Consider the following 15,444-nt stretch of genomic DNA (forward strand, 5'->3'; position numbering starts at 1 on the left):
CCATCACCCTCACTCCCCCCTCCCCATCACCCTCACTCCCCCACTCCCCACCCTCACTCCCCCACTCCCCACCCTCACTCCCCCTCCCCATCCTCACTCCCCCACCCCATCACCCTCACTCCCACCTCCCCATCACCATGACTCCCCGCTCGGACTCCAGATGACTCCCCCTCCCCCGCACCCTCACTCCCCCCTCCCCATCACCCTCACTCCCACCTCCCCATAACCCTTACTCCCGCTTGACCTTACTCCTCACTCCCCCTCCCCATCACCCTCACTCCCCCCTCCCCATCACCCTCACTCCCCCCTCCCCATCACCCTCTCTCCCCCCTCCCCATCACCCTCACTCCCCCTCCCCATCACCCTCACTCCCCCTCCCCATCACCCTCACTCCCCCCTCCCCATCACCCTCACTCCCCCCGCCCCATCACCCCCTCACCCCCCATCCCATCACCCTCCCTCCCCCCTCCCCATCAACGTCGCTCCCCCCTCCCCATCACCCTCGCTCCCCCCTCCCCATCACCCTCGCTCCCCCCTCCCCATCACCCTCGCTCCCCCCTCCCCATCACCCTCGCTCCCCCTCACCCCCTCGCTCCCCCGCACCCCCTCGCTCCCCCCTCCCCCCCTCGCTCCCCCCTCCCCCCCTCGCTCCCCCTCCCAACCCCTCGTTCACCCTCACCCTCCCTCGCTCACCCTCACCCCCTCGCTCCCCCTCACCCCCTCGCTCACCCTCACCCCCTCGCTCACCCTCACCCCCTCGCTCACCCTCACCCCCTCGCTCACCCTCACCCCCTCGCTCCCCATTCCACTTGCGTTCCACTCCCGTTCCACTTGCGTTCCACTCCCGTTCCACTTGCGTTCCACTCCCGTTCCACTTGCGTTCCACTCCCGTTCCACTTGCGTTCCACTCTCATTCCACTTGCGTTCCACTCGCGTTCCACTTCCGTTCCACTCTCATTCCACTTGCGTTCCACTCTCGTTCCACTTGCGTTCCACTCCCATTTCACTTTCATTTGCTGTCCATTCCATGATTATTCTCTGCCTCCCACGCATCACCCCGTATTCCCGTTTTTTATTCTCATCCCCCCCGTCCCCCTCTCCCCCCAATCGACTTTCGTCCTTCCTCCCCGTCTGTGATTCCCTCCCACCAAACCTGGCGCCTGCAGTCCGTGTGTATGTACATTGTCTCGTCCCGTCCCGTCCTATCCGTCCCTTTCTGTCCCGTCCCGTCCTATCCGTCCCTTTCTGTCCCATCCCGTCCTATCTCGTCCCTTTCTGTCCCTTTCTCGTCCCGTCCCGTCCTGTCCTATCCTGCCCCGTCCCCGTCCCGTCCCGTCCCGTCCTATCCTATCCTGCCCCGTCCCCGTCCCCATCCCCGTCCCTTCCATGTATTCCTCTCTGTCTCCCACTCCATCTACCAGGGCCCTTCTCTCCCTCCCTCCTTCCCCCTTTTCTTACCGATCAATGGCCCGCTCGTTCCTCTACCCCCTTCCTCCTCCACATCCTCCTCCTCCACATCCTCCTCCTCCATATCCTTCTCCTTTTCCTCCTCAGTATTCTCTTCCTCCCCCTCCACATTCTTTCTCCCCCTCCATATTCTCTTCCTCCCCCTCCATATTCTCTTCCTCCCCCTCCATATTCTCTTCCTCCCCCTCCACATTCTCTTCCCCCCTCCCCATCCACATTCTCCTCCCCTCTCCACATTGTCTTCCCCCTCCCCACATTGTCTTCCCCCACCCCACATTGTCTTCCCCCCTCCCCACATTGTCTTCCCCCTCCCCACATTGTCTTCCCCCCTCCCCACATTGTCTTCCCCCCTCCCCACATTGTCTTCCCCCCTCCCCACATTGTCTTCCCCCCTCCCCACATTGTCTTCCCCCTCCCCCACATTGTCTTCCCCCTCACCACCTTGTCTTCCCCCCTCCCCACATTGTCTTCCCCCCTCCCCACATTGTCTTCCCCCTCACCACATTGTCTTCCCCCTCACCACATTGTCTTCCCCCTCACCACATTGTCTTCCCCGTAACCACCTTGTCTTCCCCCCTCCCCACATTGTCTTCCCCCCTCCCCACATTGTCTTCCCCCTCACCACATTGTCTTCCCCCTCACCACATTGTCTTCCCCCTCACCACATTGTCTTCCCCCTCACCACATTGTCTTCCCCCTCCCCACATTGTCTTCCCCCCTCCCCACATTGTCTTCCCCCCTCCCCACATTGTCTTCCCCCCTCCCCACATTGTCTTCCCCCCTCCCCACATTGTCTTCCCCCTCCCCCTCCACTTTACCCTCCTCCCCCTCCACTTTACCCTCCTCCGCCCTCTATCCCTCCTACCCTCCATCCTTACCCCCCTCTCTGACTCTGGGACTTGTTCCCGGGTTACCCCCCTCCCTCTTCCCCCTCTCCCCCCTCTCCCCTTCTCCCTTTCCCCCTCCCTCTTCCCCCTCTCCCCTTCTCCTCTTCCCCCTCTCCCCTTCCCCCTCTCCCCTTCTCCTCCCCCTCTCCCCTTCTCTTCTCCCTCTCCCCTTCTCCTCCCCCTCTCCCCTTCTCCTTTTCCCCCTCTCCCCTTCCCCCCTCTCCCCTTCCCCCCTCTCCCCTTCCCCCCTCTCCCCTTCTCCTTTTCCCCCTCTCCCTTCTCCTTTTCCCCCTCTCCCCTTCCCCCCTCTCCCCTTCCCCCCTCTCCCCTTCCCCCCTCTCCCCTTCCCCTTCCCCCCTCTCCCCTTCCCCCCTCTCCCCTTCTCCCCTTCCCCTTTCCCCCCTCTCCCCTCTCCCCTCACCCCCTCTCCCCCTTCTCCTTTTCCCCTTCTCCTTTTCCCCCTCTCCCCCTCCCCCCTCTCCCCCTCCCCCCTCTCCCCTTCCCCCCCTCACCCTCCCCCCTCTCCCCCTCCCCCCCTCTCCCCTTCCCCCCTCTCCCCTTCCCCCCTCTCCCCTTCCCCCCTCTCCCCTTCCCCCCTCTCCTCTCCCCCCTCCCCCCTTCCCTCTCCCCTCCCCCTTCCCCCTCCCCCCTTCCCCCTCCCCCCCTCTCCCCTTCCCCCCTCTCACCTTCCCCTTCCCCCCTCTCCCCTTCTCCCCTTCTCCCCTTCTCCCCTTCCCCCCTCTCCCTTCTCCCCCTCCCCTTCCCCATCCCCTCTCCCCTTCCCCACCTCTCCCCTTCTCCCATCCCCTCTCCCCTTCCCCCCTCTCCCTTCTCCCCCTCCCCTTCCCCATCCCCTCTCCCCTTCTCCCATCCCCTCTCCCCTTCTCCCATCCCCTCTCCCCTTCTCCCATCCCCTCTCCCCTTCTCCCATCCCCTCTCCCCTTCTCCCATCCCCTCTCCCCTTCCCTCATCCCCTCTCCCCTTCCCTCATCCCCTCTCCCCCTCTCCTCTCCCCATCCCCCTCTCCTCTCTCTCCCCATCCCCTCTCCCCTCTCCTCTCCCCTCCTCTCCCCACCCCCTCTCCTCCTCTCCTCATCCCCCTCTCCTCTCCTCTCCCCATCCCCCTCTCCTCCTCTCCTCTCCCCATCCCCCTCTCCTCTCCCCTTCCCCATCCCCTCTCCCCTTCCCCCCCTCTCCCCATCCCCCTCTCCTCTCCCCATCCCCCTCTCCTCTCCCCATCCCCCTCTCCTCTCCCCATCCCCCTCTCCTCTCCCCATCCCCCTCTCCTCTCCCCATCCCCCTCTCCTCTCCCCATCCCCCTCTCCTCTCCCCATCCCCCTCTCCTCTCCCCATCCCCCTCTCCTCTCCCCATCCCCCCCTCTCCCCATCCCCCTCTCCCTCTCCCCATCCCCCTCTCCCTCTCCCCACCCCCCTTTCCCTCTCCCCATCCCCCCCTCTCCCCTCCCCCTCTCCTCCCCCATCCCCCTCTCCTCTCCCCATCCCCCTCTCCTCCTCCCCATCCCCCTCTCCTCCTCCCCATCCCCCTCTCCTCTCCCCATCCCCCTCTCCTCTTCCATCCCCCTCTCCCTCCCATCCCCCTCTCCTCTTCCCCTCCCCCTCTCCTCTTCCCATCCCCCTCTCCTCTTCCCATCCCCCTCTCCTCTTCCCATCCCCCTCTCCTCTTCCCATCCCCCTCTCCTCTTCCCATCCCCCTCTCCTCTTCCCATCCCCCTCTCCTCTTCCCATCCCCCTCTCCTCTTCCCATCCCCCTCTCCTCTTCCCATCCACCTCTCCTCTTCCCATCCACCTCTCCTCTTCCCATCCACCTCTCCTCTTCCCATCCCCCTCTCCTCTTCCCATCCCCCTCTCCTCTTCCCATCCACCTCTCCCCCTCTCCCCTTCCCCTCTCCCCTCCCACTTGCTCCCACCCCCGCCTCCCTCTGTGCGCGCATACAATGGTTTTCACGTCAACTGACGCGCCCCATTCTTTCTCCACGTCTTTATTCCGCTCTCTCCCCCCTCTCCTTCCCCCTCTCCCTCCCCTCTTCCATGCCCCCTCTCTCCCCCTTTCTCTCTAAGTTCTCCCTCCCCCCTTTTCCCCGTCCCCCTCCCCCTTTTCCCCGTCCCCCTCCCCCTTTTCCCCGTCCCCCTCCCCCTTTTCCCCGTCCCCCTCCCCCTTTTCCCCGTCCCCCTCCCCCTTTTCCCCGTCCCCCTCCCCCTTTTCCCCGTCCCCCTCCCCCTTTTCCCCGTCCCCCTCCCCCCTTTTCCCTGTCACCTTTTCCCCGTCCCCCTCCCCCCTTTTCCCTGTCACCTTTTCCCCCTCCCTCTCCCCCCTTTTCCCTGTCACCTTTTCCCCCTCCCTCTCCCTCTTTCCTGCCCCCTTCTCTCCCTCTTTCCTGCCCCCTTCTCCTCTCCCTCTTTCCTGCCCCCTTCTCCTCTCCCTCTTTCCTGCCCCCTTCTCCTCTCCCTCTTTCCTGTCCCCCTTTCTCCTCTCCTTTCCTGCATTCCGATCCCCCCTCCCTCTTTCCTACCCCAGATCCCCTCCCTCTTTCCTACCCTAGGTCCCCTCCCTCTTTCCTACCCCCTTCTCCCCTTTTCCTATCCCCTTTCCCTCTTTCCTGGCCCCTTCTACTCTCGCCCTCTCTTTCCTGCCTCCTCTCTCCCTCTCTCCCTCTCTTTCCTGCCTCCTCCTCCTCTCTCCCTCTCTTTCCTGTCCCCTTCTACTCTCCCTCTCTTCCCTGCTCCCGCTCCCTCTTCCCTGCCCTGGGTGTTTGACCTTGTTGAGGCGTTTCTTGGCTTTCGTAAGGCGGTTCTCTTGGGCCTTGGCGGTGAGTAGTTTGCCCTTGCGCCTTTTGTTGTATGAGGAGAAGCGAAGATCCTCCTCATTTAGAGCTTTCTTCATAGTCGCCACTCCGACGCTCATCTCTCTTGCCAAGATCCACATTTTTTTTTTTTTTTTTTTTTTTTTTTTTTTTTTTTTAACAGCTCGACGAATTTCGTTGTGCGGATAGTCGTGCGGATAGCCTGTTATGATCCTTGTGCGGATAGCCTGTTATGATCCTGTTAGCCACAGCCTTCACATTCTGTCTCAATTCAGTTCACATCTCACGGCCTTCACGGTGTTCAAGGAACACTGAGCTGCAGCTAAGGTTTCCGATTTTTTTAAAAACCCGGCGCGAATCATGATGGTGCAGGTCACTCTCTTCCAATATTCCAGTGTTTTCCAGTCGTCCATGCTCTCTAGCTCACACCCACTGATAGTACACAGAATCAGCTATCTATTGTACTTTACCGCTATTAAATCCTTCAAATGGTTCTGAAATGACAGAAGATAAAAGATTATCAAATTTATCCCGAACATCCTGTATATGTATACATATATATGTATATATGTATAGGTATGTGTATATGTATATATGTATATCTATGTATATAGATATATATTTTTCTCTGGAAATTTTTACAGATTCACAGTATATGACGTCTTCGTTTTGATATTACGTTTTAAGAAGTTTCTGGAGCCACGCAAGTGGCCTCAAAGAGCCGCATGCGGCTCCTCTGCTCCAGTTTACAAAGGAACACAAAGGAAGAACAAACAGCAGCAGGCCTACTGGCCCTAACGAGGCTGTTTATGTTTACTATACTAAGCTACATTTAAGAAAACAGGGTAACTAGGCGACAGAAGATGAACTAACACTACTGCTACCACTATCCTATCCAACTAAAATTAAATGTCGGGCTGTCAGATCTTTTATTGCAAGGGATAATATTTTATTTGCAGATTAGAGTCGTAAGTATTTATCTATGCGATTTTTAAATGTTATTGTGTTGCATTCAAAGACAGTGGAAGGTAACGAATTCCACGCATTAACAACCCGGTTAAAGAAGAAAGGCTTTCTATATCGACCAATGCCGTAGGACCACGTTACGTTGCCCAGAGACTGAGGAGTCCTGCGTGATCCTCCTACCCACCTCCATAGGAAGCTCCCCCAGTGGTGCTCCTTCCGCTTGTAAGACGGTCTTGAGATGATGTGTCGGAGGATATCAGTCGAGCATCAGTGTTCACTGTCCGTCTTTCTATCTGTCGCTCGATATGGCGTGTTTCCTGATAAGTTATCTCCCCGCCTGTGGGGGTGGGGGGTAGCCTTCTCATGAGTGGCAGTGATCCCCGTGGACAGATGAGAAGACTCCTCCCCCCCCTCCTTCCCCCTTTTCCTCCTTCCCTCTTTTCCTCCTTCCCTTCTCTCCTTCCCTCCTTCCCTTCCCTCCTTCCCTTCTTCCCTTCTCTCCTTCCCTCCTTCCCTTCTCTCCTTCCCTTCTCTCCTTCCCTCCTTCCCTTCTCTCCTTCCCTCCTTCCCTTCTCTCCTTCCCTTCTCTCCTTCCCTTCTCTCCTTCCCTCCTTCCCTCTGTCCCTCTTTTCCTCCTTCCCTCTGTCCCTCTTTTCCTCCTTCCCTCTGTCCCTCCTTCCCCCTTTTCCTCCTTCCCTTCTTCTCCCCTTCCCTTCTTCTCTCCTTCCCTTTTTTCCTCCTTCGCTCTGTCCCTCCTTCCCTCTGTCCCTCCTTCCCTCTGTCCCTCCTTCCCTCTGTCCCTCCTTATCTCTGTCCCTCCTTCCCTCTGTCCCTCCTTCCCTCTGTCCCTCCTTCCCTCTGTCCCTCCTTCCCTCTGTCCCTCCTTCCCTCCTTCCCTCTTTCCCTCCTTCCCTCTTTCCCTTCTTCCCTCTATCCCTCCTTCCCCCTCTCCTTCCTCACGCCCCTTCCTCATTACGTCCCTCTCCTTCCTCACGCCCTTTCCTCCTTACGTCCCTCCTGCCCTCCTTACGTCCCTCCTGCCCTCCTTCCTTTCCTCCTTCCTTCCCTCCTTCCTTCCCTCCTTCCCTCCTTCCTTCCTTCCTTCCCTCCCTCTTTCCTTCCTTCCCTCCCTCCTTCCCTCCTTCCTTTCCTCCTTTCCCTCCTCTTCCTCCTCTTCCTCCTCTTCCTCCTCTTCCCCCTGTTCCTCCTGTTTCCCTTCTTCCTCTTCCTCCTCTTCCCCCTCTTCCCCCTATTCTTTCTCCTCTTCCCCCTGTTCCTCCTCTTCCCATGTTCCTCGTCTTCCCCCTGTTCCTCGTCTTCCCCCTGTTCCTCCTCTTCCCCCTGTTCTTCCTATTCCTGTTCCTCTTCCTCTTCTTCCTCTTCCTCTTCTTCCTCTTCCCTCACTTCCTTCTTTTCCCTCACTTCCTTCTCTTCCCCCACTTCTTTCTCTTCCCTCACTTCTTCCCCCACTTCCTTCTCTTCCCCCACTTCCTCCTCCTCTTCCCCCTGGCCTGAACGGTATTTTGATCGATCGAGACCCTCTCTAGTCCTCCCCTTCTTCCTCCTCTTCCCGCACTCCTCCTCCTCATTCCCTCACTTCCTCATCCTCTTCCCTCACTTTCTCATCCTCTTCCCCCTCTTCCCTCACTTTCTTATCCTTTTCCCCTTCTTCCTCATCCTCTTCCTCATCCTCTCTCTCCTCTTCCCCATCTTCCCCCTCTTCCTTCTCGTCCTTCTCTTCTTCCTCTTACCCCTCTTCCCCCTCCTCCTACTCCTCCTCCTCCTCTTCTCCTTCTTCCTACTCCTCTTCTCCCTCTTGCCTCTCCTCCTCTCCTCCTCTTCCCCCTCTTGCTCCTCCTCTTCCCACCTCTTGCTCCTCCTCTTCCCCCGTCTTGCTCCTCCTCCTCTTCCCCCGTCTTGCTCCTCCTCTTCCCACCTCTTGCTCCTCCTCTTCCCCCGTCTTGCTCCTCCTCCTCTTCCCCCGTCTTGCTCCTCCTCCTCTTCCCCCGTCTTGCTCCTCCTCCTCTTCCCCCGTCTTGCTCCTCCTCCTCTTCCCCCGTCTTGCTCCTCCTCCTCTTCCCCCGTCTTGCTCCTCCTCCTCTTCCCCCGTCTTGCTCCTCCTCCTCTTCCCCTGCTCCTCCTCCTCTTCCCCTGCTCCTCCTCCTCTTCCCCTGCTCCTCCTCCTCTTCCCCCGTCTTGCTCCTCCTCCTCTTCCCCCGTCTTGCTCCTCCTCCTCTTCCCCCGTCTTGCTCCTCCTCTTCCCCCGTCTTGCTCCTCTTCCCCCGTCTTGCTCCTCCTCCTCTTCCCCGTCTTCTCCGTCTTCCATCTTCACCACCTTCTTCCTCTTCCTCCTCCTCCTCTTCCCTGACTTCCCCTCTTCCTACTCCTCCTCTTCCCCCTCTTATACCTCATCTACCTCCTCATCTTCCCCCTCTTCCACGTCTTCACCCCCTTCCCTGTCTTTACCTCTTCCCTCTCTTCACCCTCCTCCTCCTCCTCTTCCCTGCCTTCCCCCTCTTCCTCCTCTTCCCTGCCTTCCCCCTCTTCCTCCTCTTCACTGCCCTCCCCCTCTTCCTCCTCTTCACTGCCCTCCCCCTCTTCCCTGCCTTCCCCCTCTTCCCTGCCTTCCCCCTCTTCACTGCCTTCCCCCTCTTCCCTGCCTTCCCCCTCTTCCCTGCCTTCCCCCTCTTCCCTGCCTTCCCCCTCTTCCTCCTCTTCCCTTTTGTCCCTCTTCCTCCTTTTCCTCCTCTTCCCCCTCTTCCTCCTCTTCCCCTTCCTCTTCCCCCCTTCCTCTTCCCCTTCTTCCCTGCCTTCCCCCTCTTCCCTGCCTTCCCCCTCTTCCCTGCCTTCCCCCTCTTCCCTGCCTTCTCCCTCTTCCCTGCCTTCCCCCTCTTCCCTGCCTTCCCCTTCTTCCTCCTCTTCCCTTTTGTCCCTCTTCCTCCTCCTTTTCCTTCCTCCTCTTCCCCCTCCTTTTCCTTCCTCCTCTTCCCCCTCCTCCTCTTCCTCCTCTTCCCCTCCTCTTCCCCCTCCTCTTCCTCTTCCCCCTCCTCTTCCTCTTCCCCCTCCTCTTCCTCCTCCTCCTCCTCTTCCTCCTCCTCTTCCTCCTCCTCCTCCTCTTCCCCCTCCTCTTCCTCCTCTTCCTCCTCCTCCTCCTCCTCTTCCTCCTCCTCCTCCTCTTCCCCCTCCTCCTCTTCCCCCTCCTCTTCCCTCCTCTTCCTCCTTCCCCCTCCTCTTCCCCTCCTCCCTCCTCCTCTTCCCCCTCCTCTTCCCCCTCCTCTTCCCCCTCCCCTTCCTCCCCCTCTTCATCCTCCCCTTCCCCCTCCTCCCCTTCCCCCTCCTCCCCTTCCCCCTCCTCCCCTTCCCCCTCCTCCCCTTCCCCCTCTTCCTCTTCATCTTCCCTGTCTTCCTCCCCCTATTCCTCATCATCCCTCTCTTCCGCCACTTCCTCCTCTTACCTCTCTTCCTCCTCTTACCTCTCTTCCTCCTTCCTCTTCCTCCTCCCCTTCCTGCCCCTCTTCTCTCTCATCCTCTTCTTCCTCCTCTTCCTCCTCTCCTTCCTCCCTCTCTTCCTCCTCTCCTTCCTCCCTCTCTTCCTCTCCTTCCTCCCTCTCTTCCTCGTATTCGTCCCCCTCTTCATCTTCTTCCTCTCCCTCTTCTTCCTCCACTTCCTCTTCGTCCTCGTCCATGTCCTCTTCTTTGTCCTCTTCCTCGTCCATGTCCTCTTCTTTGTCCTCTTCCTCGTCCTCTTCCTTTCCCTCGAGGCCTCATGCATGCATGTGTATACGTGCGCCCATTATTAGTTTTCAGGATGGAAGGAAGGTATGGGCGTCGGAGCGCGCGCCATGGTCGTTGTCTTTAGCGGTGTGGACGTCGGCCTTTTCATTAAAAAAAAAAAAAAAAAAAAAAAAAAATTAATAATAATAATAATAATAATAATAATAAATAAATAAATAAAAAAAAATAGAATAAATAAATAAATAATAATGATAATAATAAATTAATTAATTAATCAATTAATAAATAAATTGGGGTGAATTATATAGGAAGCGGTGGTAGTGATGGCTCGGTGGTTACCATGCTCGGCGCGCGGCCCAAATTTCGGAAGTTCGTGTTGAATGCCGCGGGCGGGTGGTGGTCTTCAGGTACGAGATTGAAAGATTTGTAGTGTTTTAACACACACACACACACACACACACACACACACACACACACACACACACACACACACACACACACTCACTCACTCACTCACTCACTCACTCACTCACTCACTCACTCACTCACTCACACACGCATCGTGCTTGAGACCTACTTTGTAGACTCAAGCGTTGCCCAAAGTTTGACGTTCTTGTTATGAACTCGATGACAGGGGTGGGTGAAGAGTGCGGAGTCTGGCCTGAACGGTATTTTGATTGATTGAGACCCTTTAGTCGGCCAGGATCCATTCAGTATCTGCCTGTTTGAAAGCTCGCTCAGTGAAGTCGCCTGGGTTTTGAACCAAGGCGAGATTTTTGTAAAAGGTGGGGGTTGCCTTTTGCGTCCTTCCCCCCCAAAAAAAAATTAAAAAAATGCAAATAGGAGATTGGCAGTGGCACAGATACCCTTGAGATAATCTCTGGCAAAGAAGAAAGGAAGGGCGAGTCAGCCATAAATCTTCTTGAGCCGCGTCGAGGGCCTTTGAGGCTCAGCTGCCCTGTCTTCCTGTTCTGCTCTATTCCTGTCTTCCTGTTCTGCTCTATTCCTGTCTTCCTGTTCTGCTCTATTCCTGTCTTCCTGTTCTGCTCTATTCCTGCCCTGCTGCCTTCATGCCCTACCTTCCCGCAACCCACCCTGCTTTCCTGCGGCCTAGTGCGAGGGTACCCACAGGGACAGGAGCGCCAGCAAGTCCCACTCTCGGGAAGGGAAGGGTGCCAGTGAGTGCCACGGAGGCGAGGGAGGTCACCTGGCACAGAAAGCGCCATTAGGTCGATCTCTCGTTGATTCCCCGTCTGTCGGTTTGCCTCTGTCGGTACGTCTGTCCGTCTCGCCCCACGTGTCTCGTCGTTACTCGGTGCTTCAGGAATCAGGATGGACATCCTTCAGGAAGCAGGTTCCTCTTCCCCTTCTGCAGGTTCCTCTTCCTCCTCCGCAGTGTCTCTGCAGGGATGAAGTCCTCTCTCACCTCCTCTTCCTCCTCCGCCTCCTCCTCCTCCTCCTCCCTGACCTCCCTCTTCACCAATCTCCTCCACTTCCGGCTTGCCTCCTCCCGTCCTCCAGATCCAGCCTCCCATCTCCGTCTCCGTTCCTCTCCTGTCCACCCCTCCTTTTCTCTCCGGTCCACACATAGTCCCCGGCCCATTTATGCGTCCTATCCCTCCGGCCCACTCCTGCGGCCTACCTCTCCGGCCCACCCCTTCGGCCGACCCCCTGGCCAACCACTGCGGCCCACCCCTCCGGCCTACCCCCTCCGGCCTACCCCCTCCGGCCCACCCCCTCCGGCCCACACCTCCGGCCCACACCTCCGGCCCACACCTCTCCAGCCTACCCCTCCAGTCTACCTCTCCAGTCTACCCCCTCCAACCCACCCCTTCCGACCTACCATTCTGGCCTACCTGTCCGTGCGGCCTATCCCTGCGGTCCAACCTTCCGGCCTACCTCTTCGCCCCCACACCTCTGGCCCACCTCTCTGGCCTGCCTGTCCGGGCCACCCCTGCGGCCCACCCATCTGGGCTACCTCTGCGTCCCACCCGTCTGGCCTACCCCTACGGCCCACGTCCCCGGGCTATCTTTCCGGTCCTCTACAAGTATTCCTTTAGATAGTCTTTATTTCCCATCCTCCCGAAACCTTCCCGTAGTAGTAGCTAGGTCAGTCAGCTGTAGCTCGTGTCCGAGAATCTCTTCCTTCCCCTCCTCCTCCTCCTCCTCCCTAAGCCCCTGGAACCTGTGCGCCCGCCCGCCCGCCCCCAAGTCTCTCTCCCAGTTGTTACCTGCTGAGGCCACAATTCATTCCCTCCCCATTCATTCTCCTTATCCCCAACTTGGATCTCCCCCTCTTGCCTCCCCCCTCCCCCTCTTGCCTCCCCCCTCCCCCTCTTGCCTCCCCCCTCCCCCTCTTGCCTCCCCCCTCCCCCTCTTGCCTCCCCCCTCTCCCCCTCTTTCCGTGGACAGCCACGTATGCATCTCCCTCCCCCCCCCTGCCTCCGTTGTCCCAGGGCCAAATGTATGTCGGCCTCTTATGTCCCGTCCAGCCAGATAATGTCAACAATAGGAGTCTTGTCTTGTTTGAAATGAATGCCCAAATTGATTCTTAAGGGGGGCCTCCCCGGTGAATTTTTCACGAATGTTTTTTTAAATTTAACTTTTCAGTTTTATTCGCTCACCCTGTCATTGCTACCCAAAACTATCGCTTGGTATTTTTTTTTTTTTTTTCCTAATGACCCGGGCGTCATAGTGTGACGCGTACGCTAGAGAACGAGGTATCATTCAATGCTTATAACTACGTAGAACTATCATTAAAATAATTTTTCTTTATATAAATTTCGACAACTTTAGAAGCCGATATCTCGAAATGTTTTTTAGACTTCAAGTAATCTCACAAAATCGGTAAAAACTCCGATCAACTTAGGTATCATGTTATACATCAACAAAAATTGAATTTTATGTTGGAAATAAATTTCTTAATTTGTAAAAAAAAAAAAAAAACGTGATTCAGGAGCCCTAAAAAATATATATTTTTTTTCGAAGAGGAAACAAAAATTGAAAAACTAATTCCTACAAAATGTAGATATATGAACAAAGTTTTATAAAAAAAAATCAACAATTAAGTGAAAAATTAATTTTGTGGTTAAAAAAAAAAAAAGTTTTTCTTTTGTAGCCGTTACCATTCACCCAAACTTGATTAAATTTACAGAATAGCATCCCTTGACACCAACAAACAACATTAAAATTTCAAAGCAATTGGATGAATCAGAAGCGAGATACGAGCCCATGTAGTTTTCGGGAGTGGCCCCCCCTTAAACCAAGGAAATGCGTTATGCGAAGCTGGTAAGATCTTACCATGAATCCACGGCTGTTCAGAGAAAATCTCCGTTATTAAACACGGCGGGGATCAGCAACGAGTAATTGCCATAATCTTGATGTAAACATTCTAGCGCGGTGACGATTGTGGGGCTGCACCACCTAGTTAGTGTGCTCATCGACAGCAATACTAGTTAGATTTTTGTATAATTTAAAACGTCGAATGAAGGACTTGTTCATGCGTGAGGATTGTAACACTTCGGAATACTCAGGAAACTTCAGAAAAATGGGTAGTTGCTGCGGCCGAAGCCGTCACCTTTGCCCTACTGTGTGGTTGGAATGTTGGGGCAGGTGGTTAACAGTCACTGCTGGGAAGCGGAGAGAAATGCGGGATTCGAGCCCACAAATGAATAAAGGAGTAGCATGTTGCGATGATGTTGCCAACACACTGGAAAATAGACGAGGCGTAGTTTTATTTGAAATTTGTTATTGTTGTTATTATTATTATTATTATTATTATTTTATTTTTATTATTATTGTTGTTGTTGTTGTTAGCCAACTGACCCTGAAGGCAAGTGTTTATATGTATTTTGGGGACATTATTTGTAATCGCACGAGTAATTGGTTTTGTATGGAAGGTTTATGAATGACCCCACATTAAGATAGGGTTAATGTATGTTTAGTATCGTCACTTTGGTTTTACAGCGGGAAATGACAACGACTAAGGGAACGTCGATGATAACCAGAGCTTCTATCGGTGGACAGCATGACACCAAAGGGTTGATGAAGTCGTCGAGTTAAACAAGATTCGGCATTCTCCAGGGAACGAAAAGCAGCGGTCTCCGATCGCGGAATTATTATTCGTGCCTCTGGTCCGTAGGGGGTGTCGCCGCAAGCCCCCTGAAATACTGACAGTCCATGTTCCGTGGAGCGCAGTTGCAGTGGAAATGGCTGCTCATCAATCCGATTATACGAAATATCGATTATTCGAAAGATCGATTATCGGAAAGATTGATTATCCGAAAGATTGGTTGTCACGGAATATTGATTATCCGAAAGATCGATTATCCGAAAGATCGATAATCCGAAAGGTCCTCTCTCGAGAGAATTATTACAATCTGGAAATGCATATGTTGTGGACTGATGGTCTTAGACCGGAACTCTGATCCAGGTGCCCTGATTAAACCCTGGTGGTCTCTGACTTGTACAGATTTAGGAACGAGTTACGTTCCGAACGGCCGTTCGCAAGTCGAAATGTTCTAAGTCGGTATTGAGTCATTTTAAAGGTACTCAAAATTTCAAGCATAAGTGTAAAATAAGTCAATACCGGATTACTTTGTGTCAATGACTTAAGATCAGGAGCCAAAGGAAGAGTTACGGAATTGTACTTTTTTTGTCTACTTCTATTTCTACTTGTTCCTCTACGTCTACTTCTTGCACAGAACGTTGCAGACCCGTTTCAGGATTCTTTAAAGATTATCCTTTTTTTGTATCAGATTTATTTTTAATTTTTTTCAAGATTTTTAGATTTTTTCCCCTTTTTCAGACTTGTTACAGACATGTTTCAGGATTTTTTTTAAAGATTTTCCAATTTTGGTATCAGATTTATTTTTAATATTTTTTCAAGACTTTTAGATTTTTCCCCTTCTTTTTCAGACTTGTTACAGACATGTTTCAGGATTCTTTAAAGATTTTCCTATTTTGGTATCAGATTAATTTTTTATATTTTTCAAGACTCTTAGATTTTCTTTTCTTTTTCAGACTTGTTACAGACATGTTTCAGGATTAAGATTTTCCTATTTTGGTATCAGATTAATTTTTTATATTTTTCAAGACTCTTAGATATTTCCCTTCTCTTTTTCAGACCCGTTTCAGGATTCTTTAAAGATTTTCCTCTTTGGGTATCAGATTTATTTTTAATATTTTTCAAGACTCTTAGATTTTTTTTCTCTTCTTTTTCAGACTTGTTGCAATGCACGAACGAGCCCAACGTCTCGATACCTCAGCTGGCCAACCTTCTGATCGAACGGAGTCAGATGCAGTCTTGGGTCATCGTCTTCAAGGCCCTTATCACCGTTCACCACCTCATGTGCTACGGCAACGAGGTACGTCCCTCGATCCTACCTCGACCCTCCCCGATCCAGGTCGGGGCACAGTCACTATCACCAACACTATCACCACGATAACCACCACCACGATCATTATCACCACCACGATCATTATCACCACCACTCATCATGATCACCATCACCATGATCACCATCACCACCACTCTCACCACTCCCACTATCACCACAACCAACACC

The 15,444-nt window shown here is 54.4% G+C and overlaps 1 protein-coding gene across 19 annotated transcripts in view; it reads left to right on the forward strand.

Annotated features, from left to right (window-relative positions):
* lap (phosphatidylinositol-binding clathrin assembly protein lap) overlaps positions 1-15,444 on the forward strand; it is a 204,559-nt gene that overhangs the window by 60,712 nt on the left and 128,403 nt on the right. For all 19 annotated transcript variants that reach the window (XM_076175216.1, XM_076175221.1, XM_076175214.1 and 16 more), the window contains exon 2: positions 15,101-15,243. In XM_076175216.1, coding sequence (XP_076031331.1) covers positions 15,101-15,243 — 143 coding nt within the window. The remainder of the gene's footprint in view (positions 1-15,100; positions 15,244-15,444) is intronic.

This window comes from Oratosquilla oratoria, chromosome 37 (genome assembly GCF_046742065.1).
Source record: "Oratosquilla oratoria isolate Oo_2021 chromosome 37, ASM4674206v1, whole genome shotgun sequence".
Lineage (NCBI taxonomy): Eukaryota > Metazoa > Arthropoda > Malacostraca > Stomatopoda > Squillidae > Oratosquilla > Oratosquilla oratoria.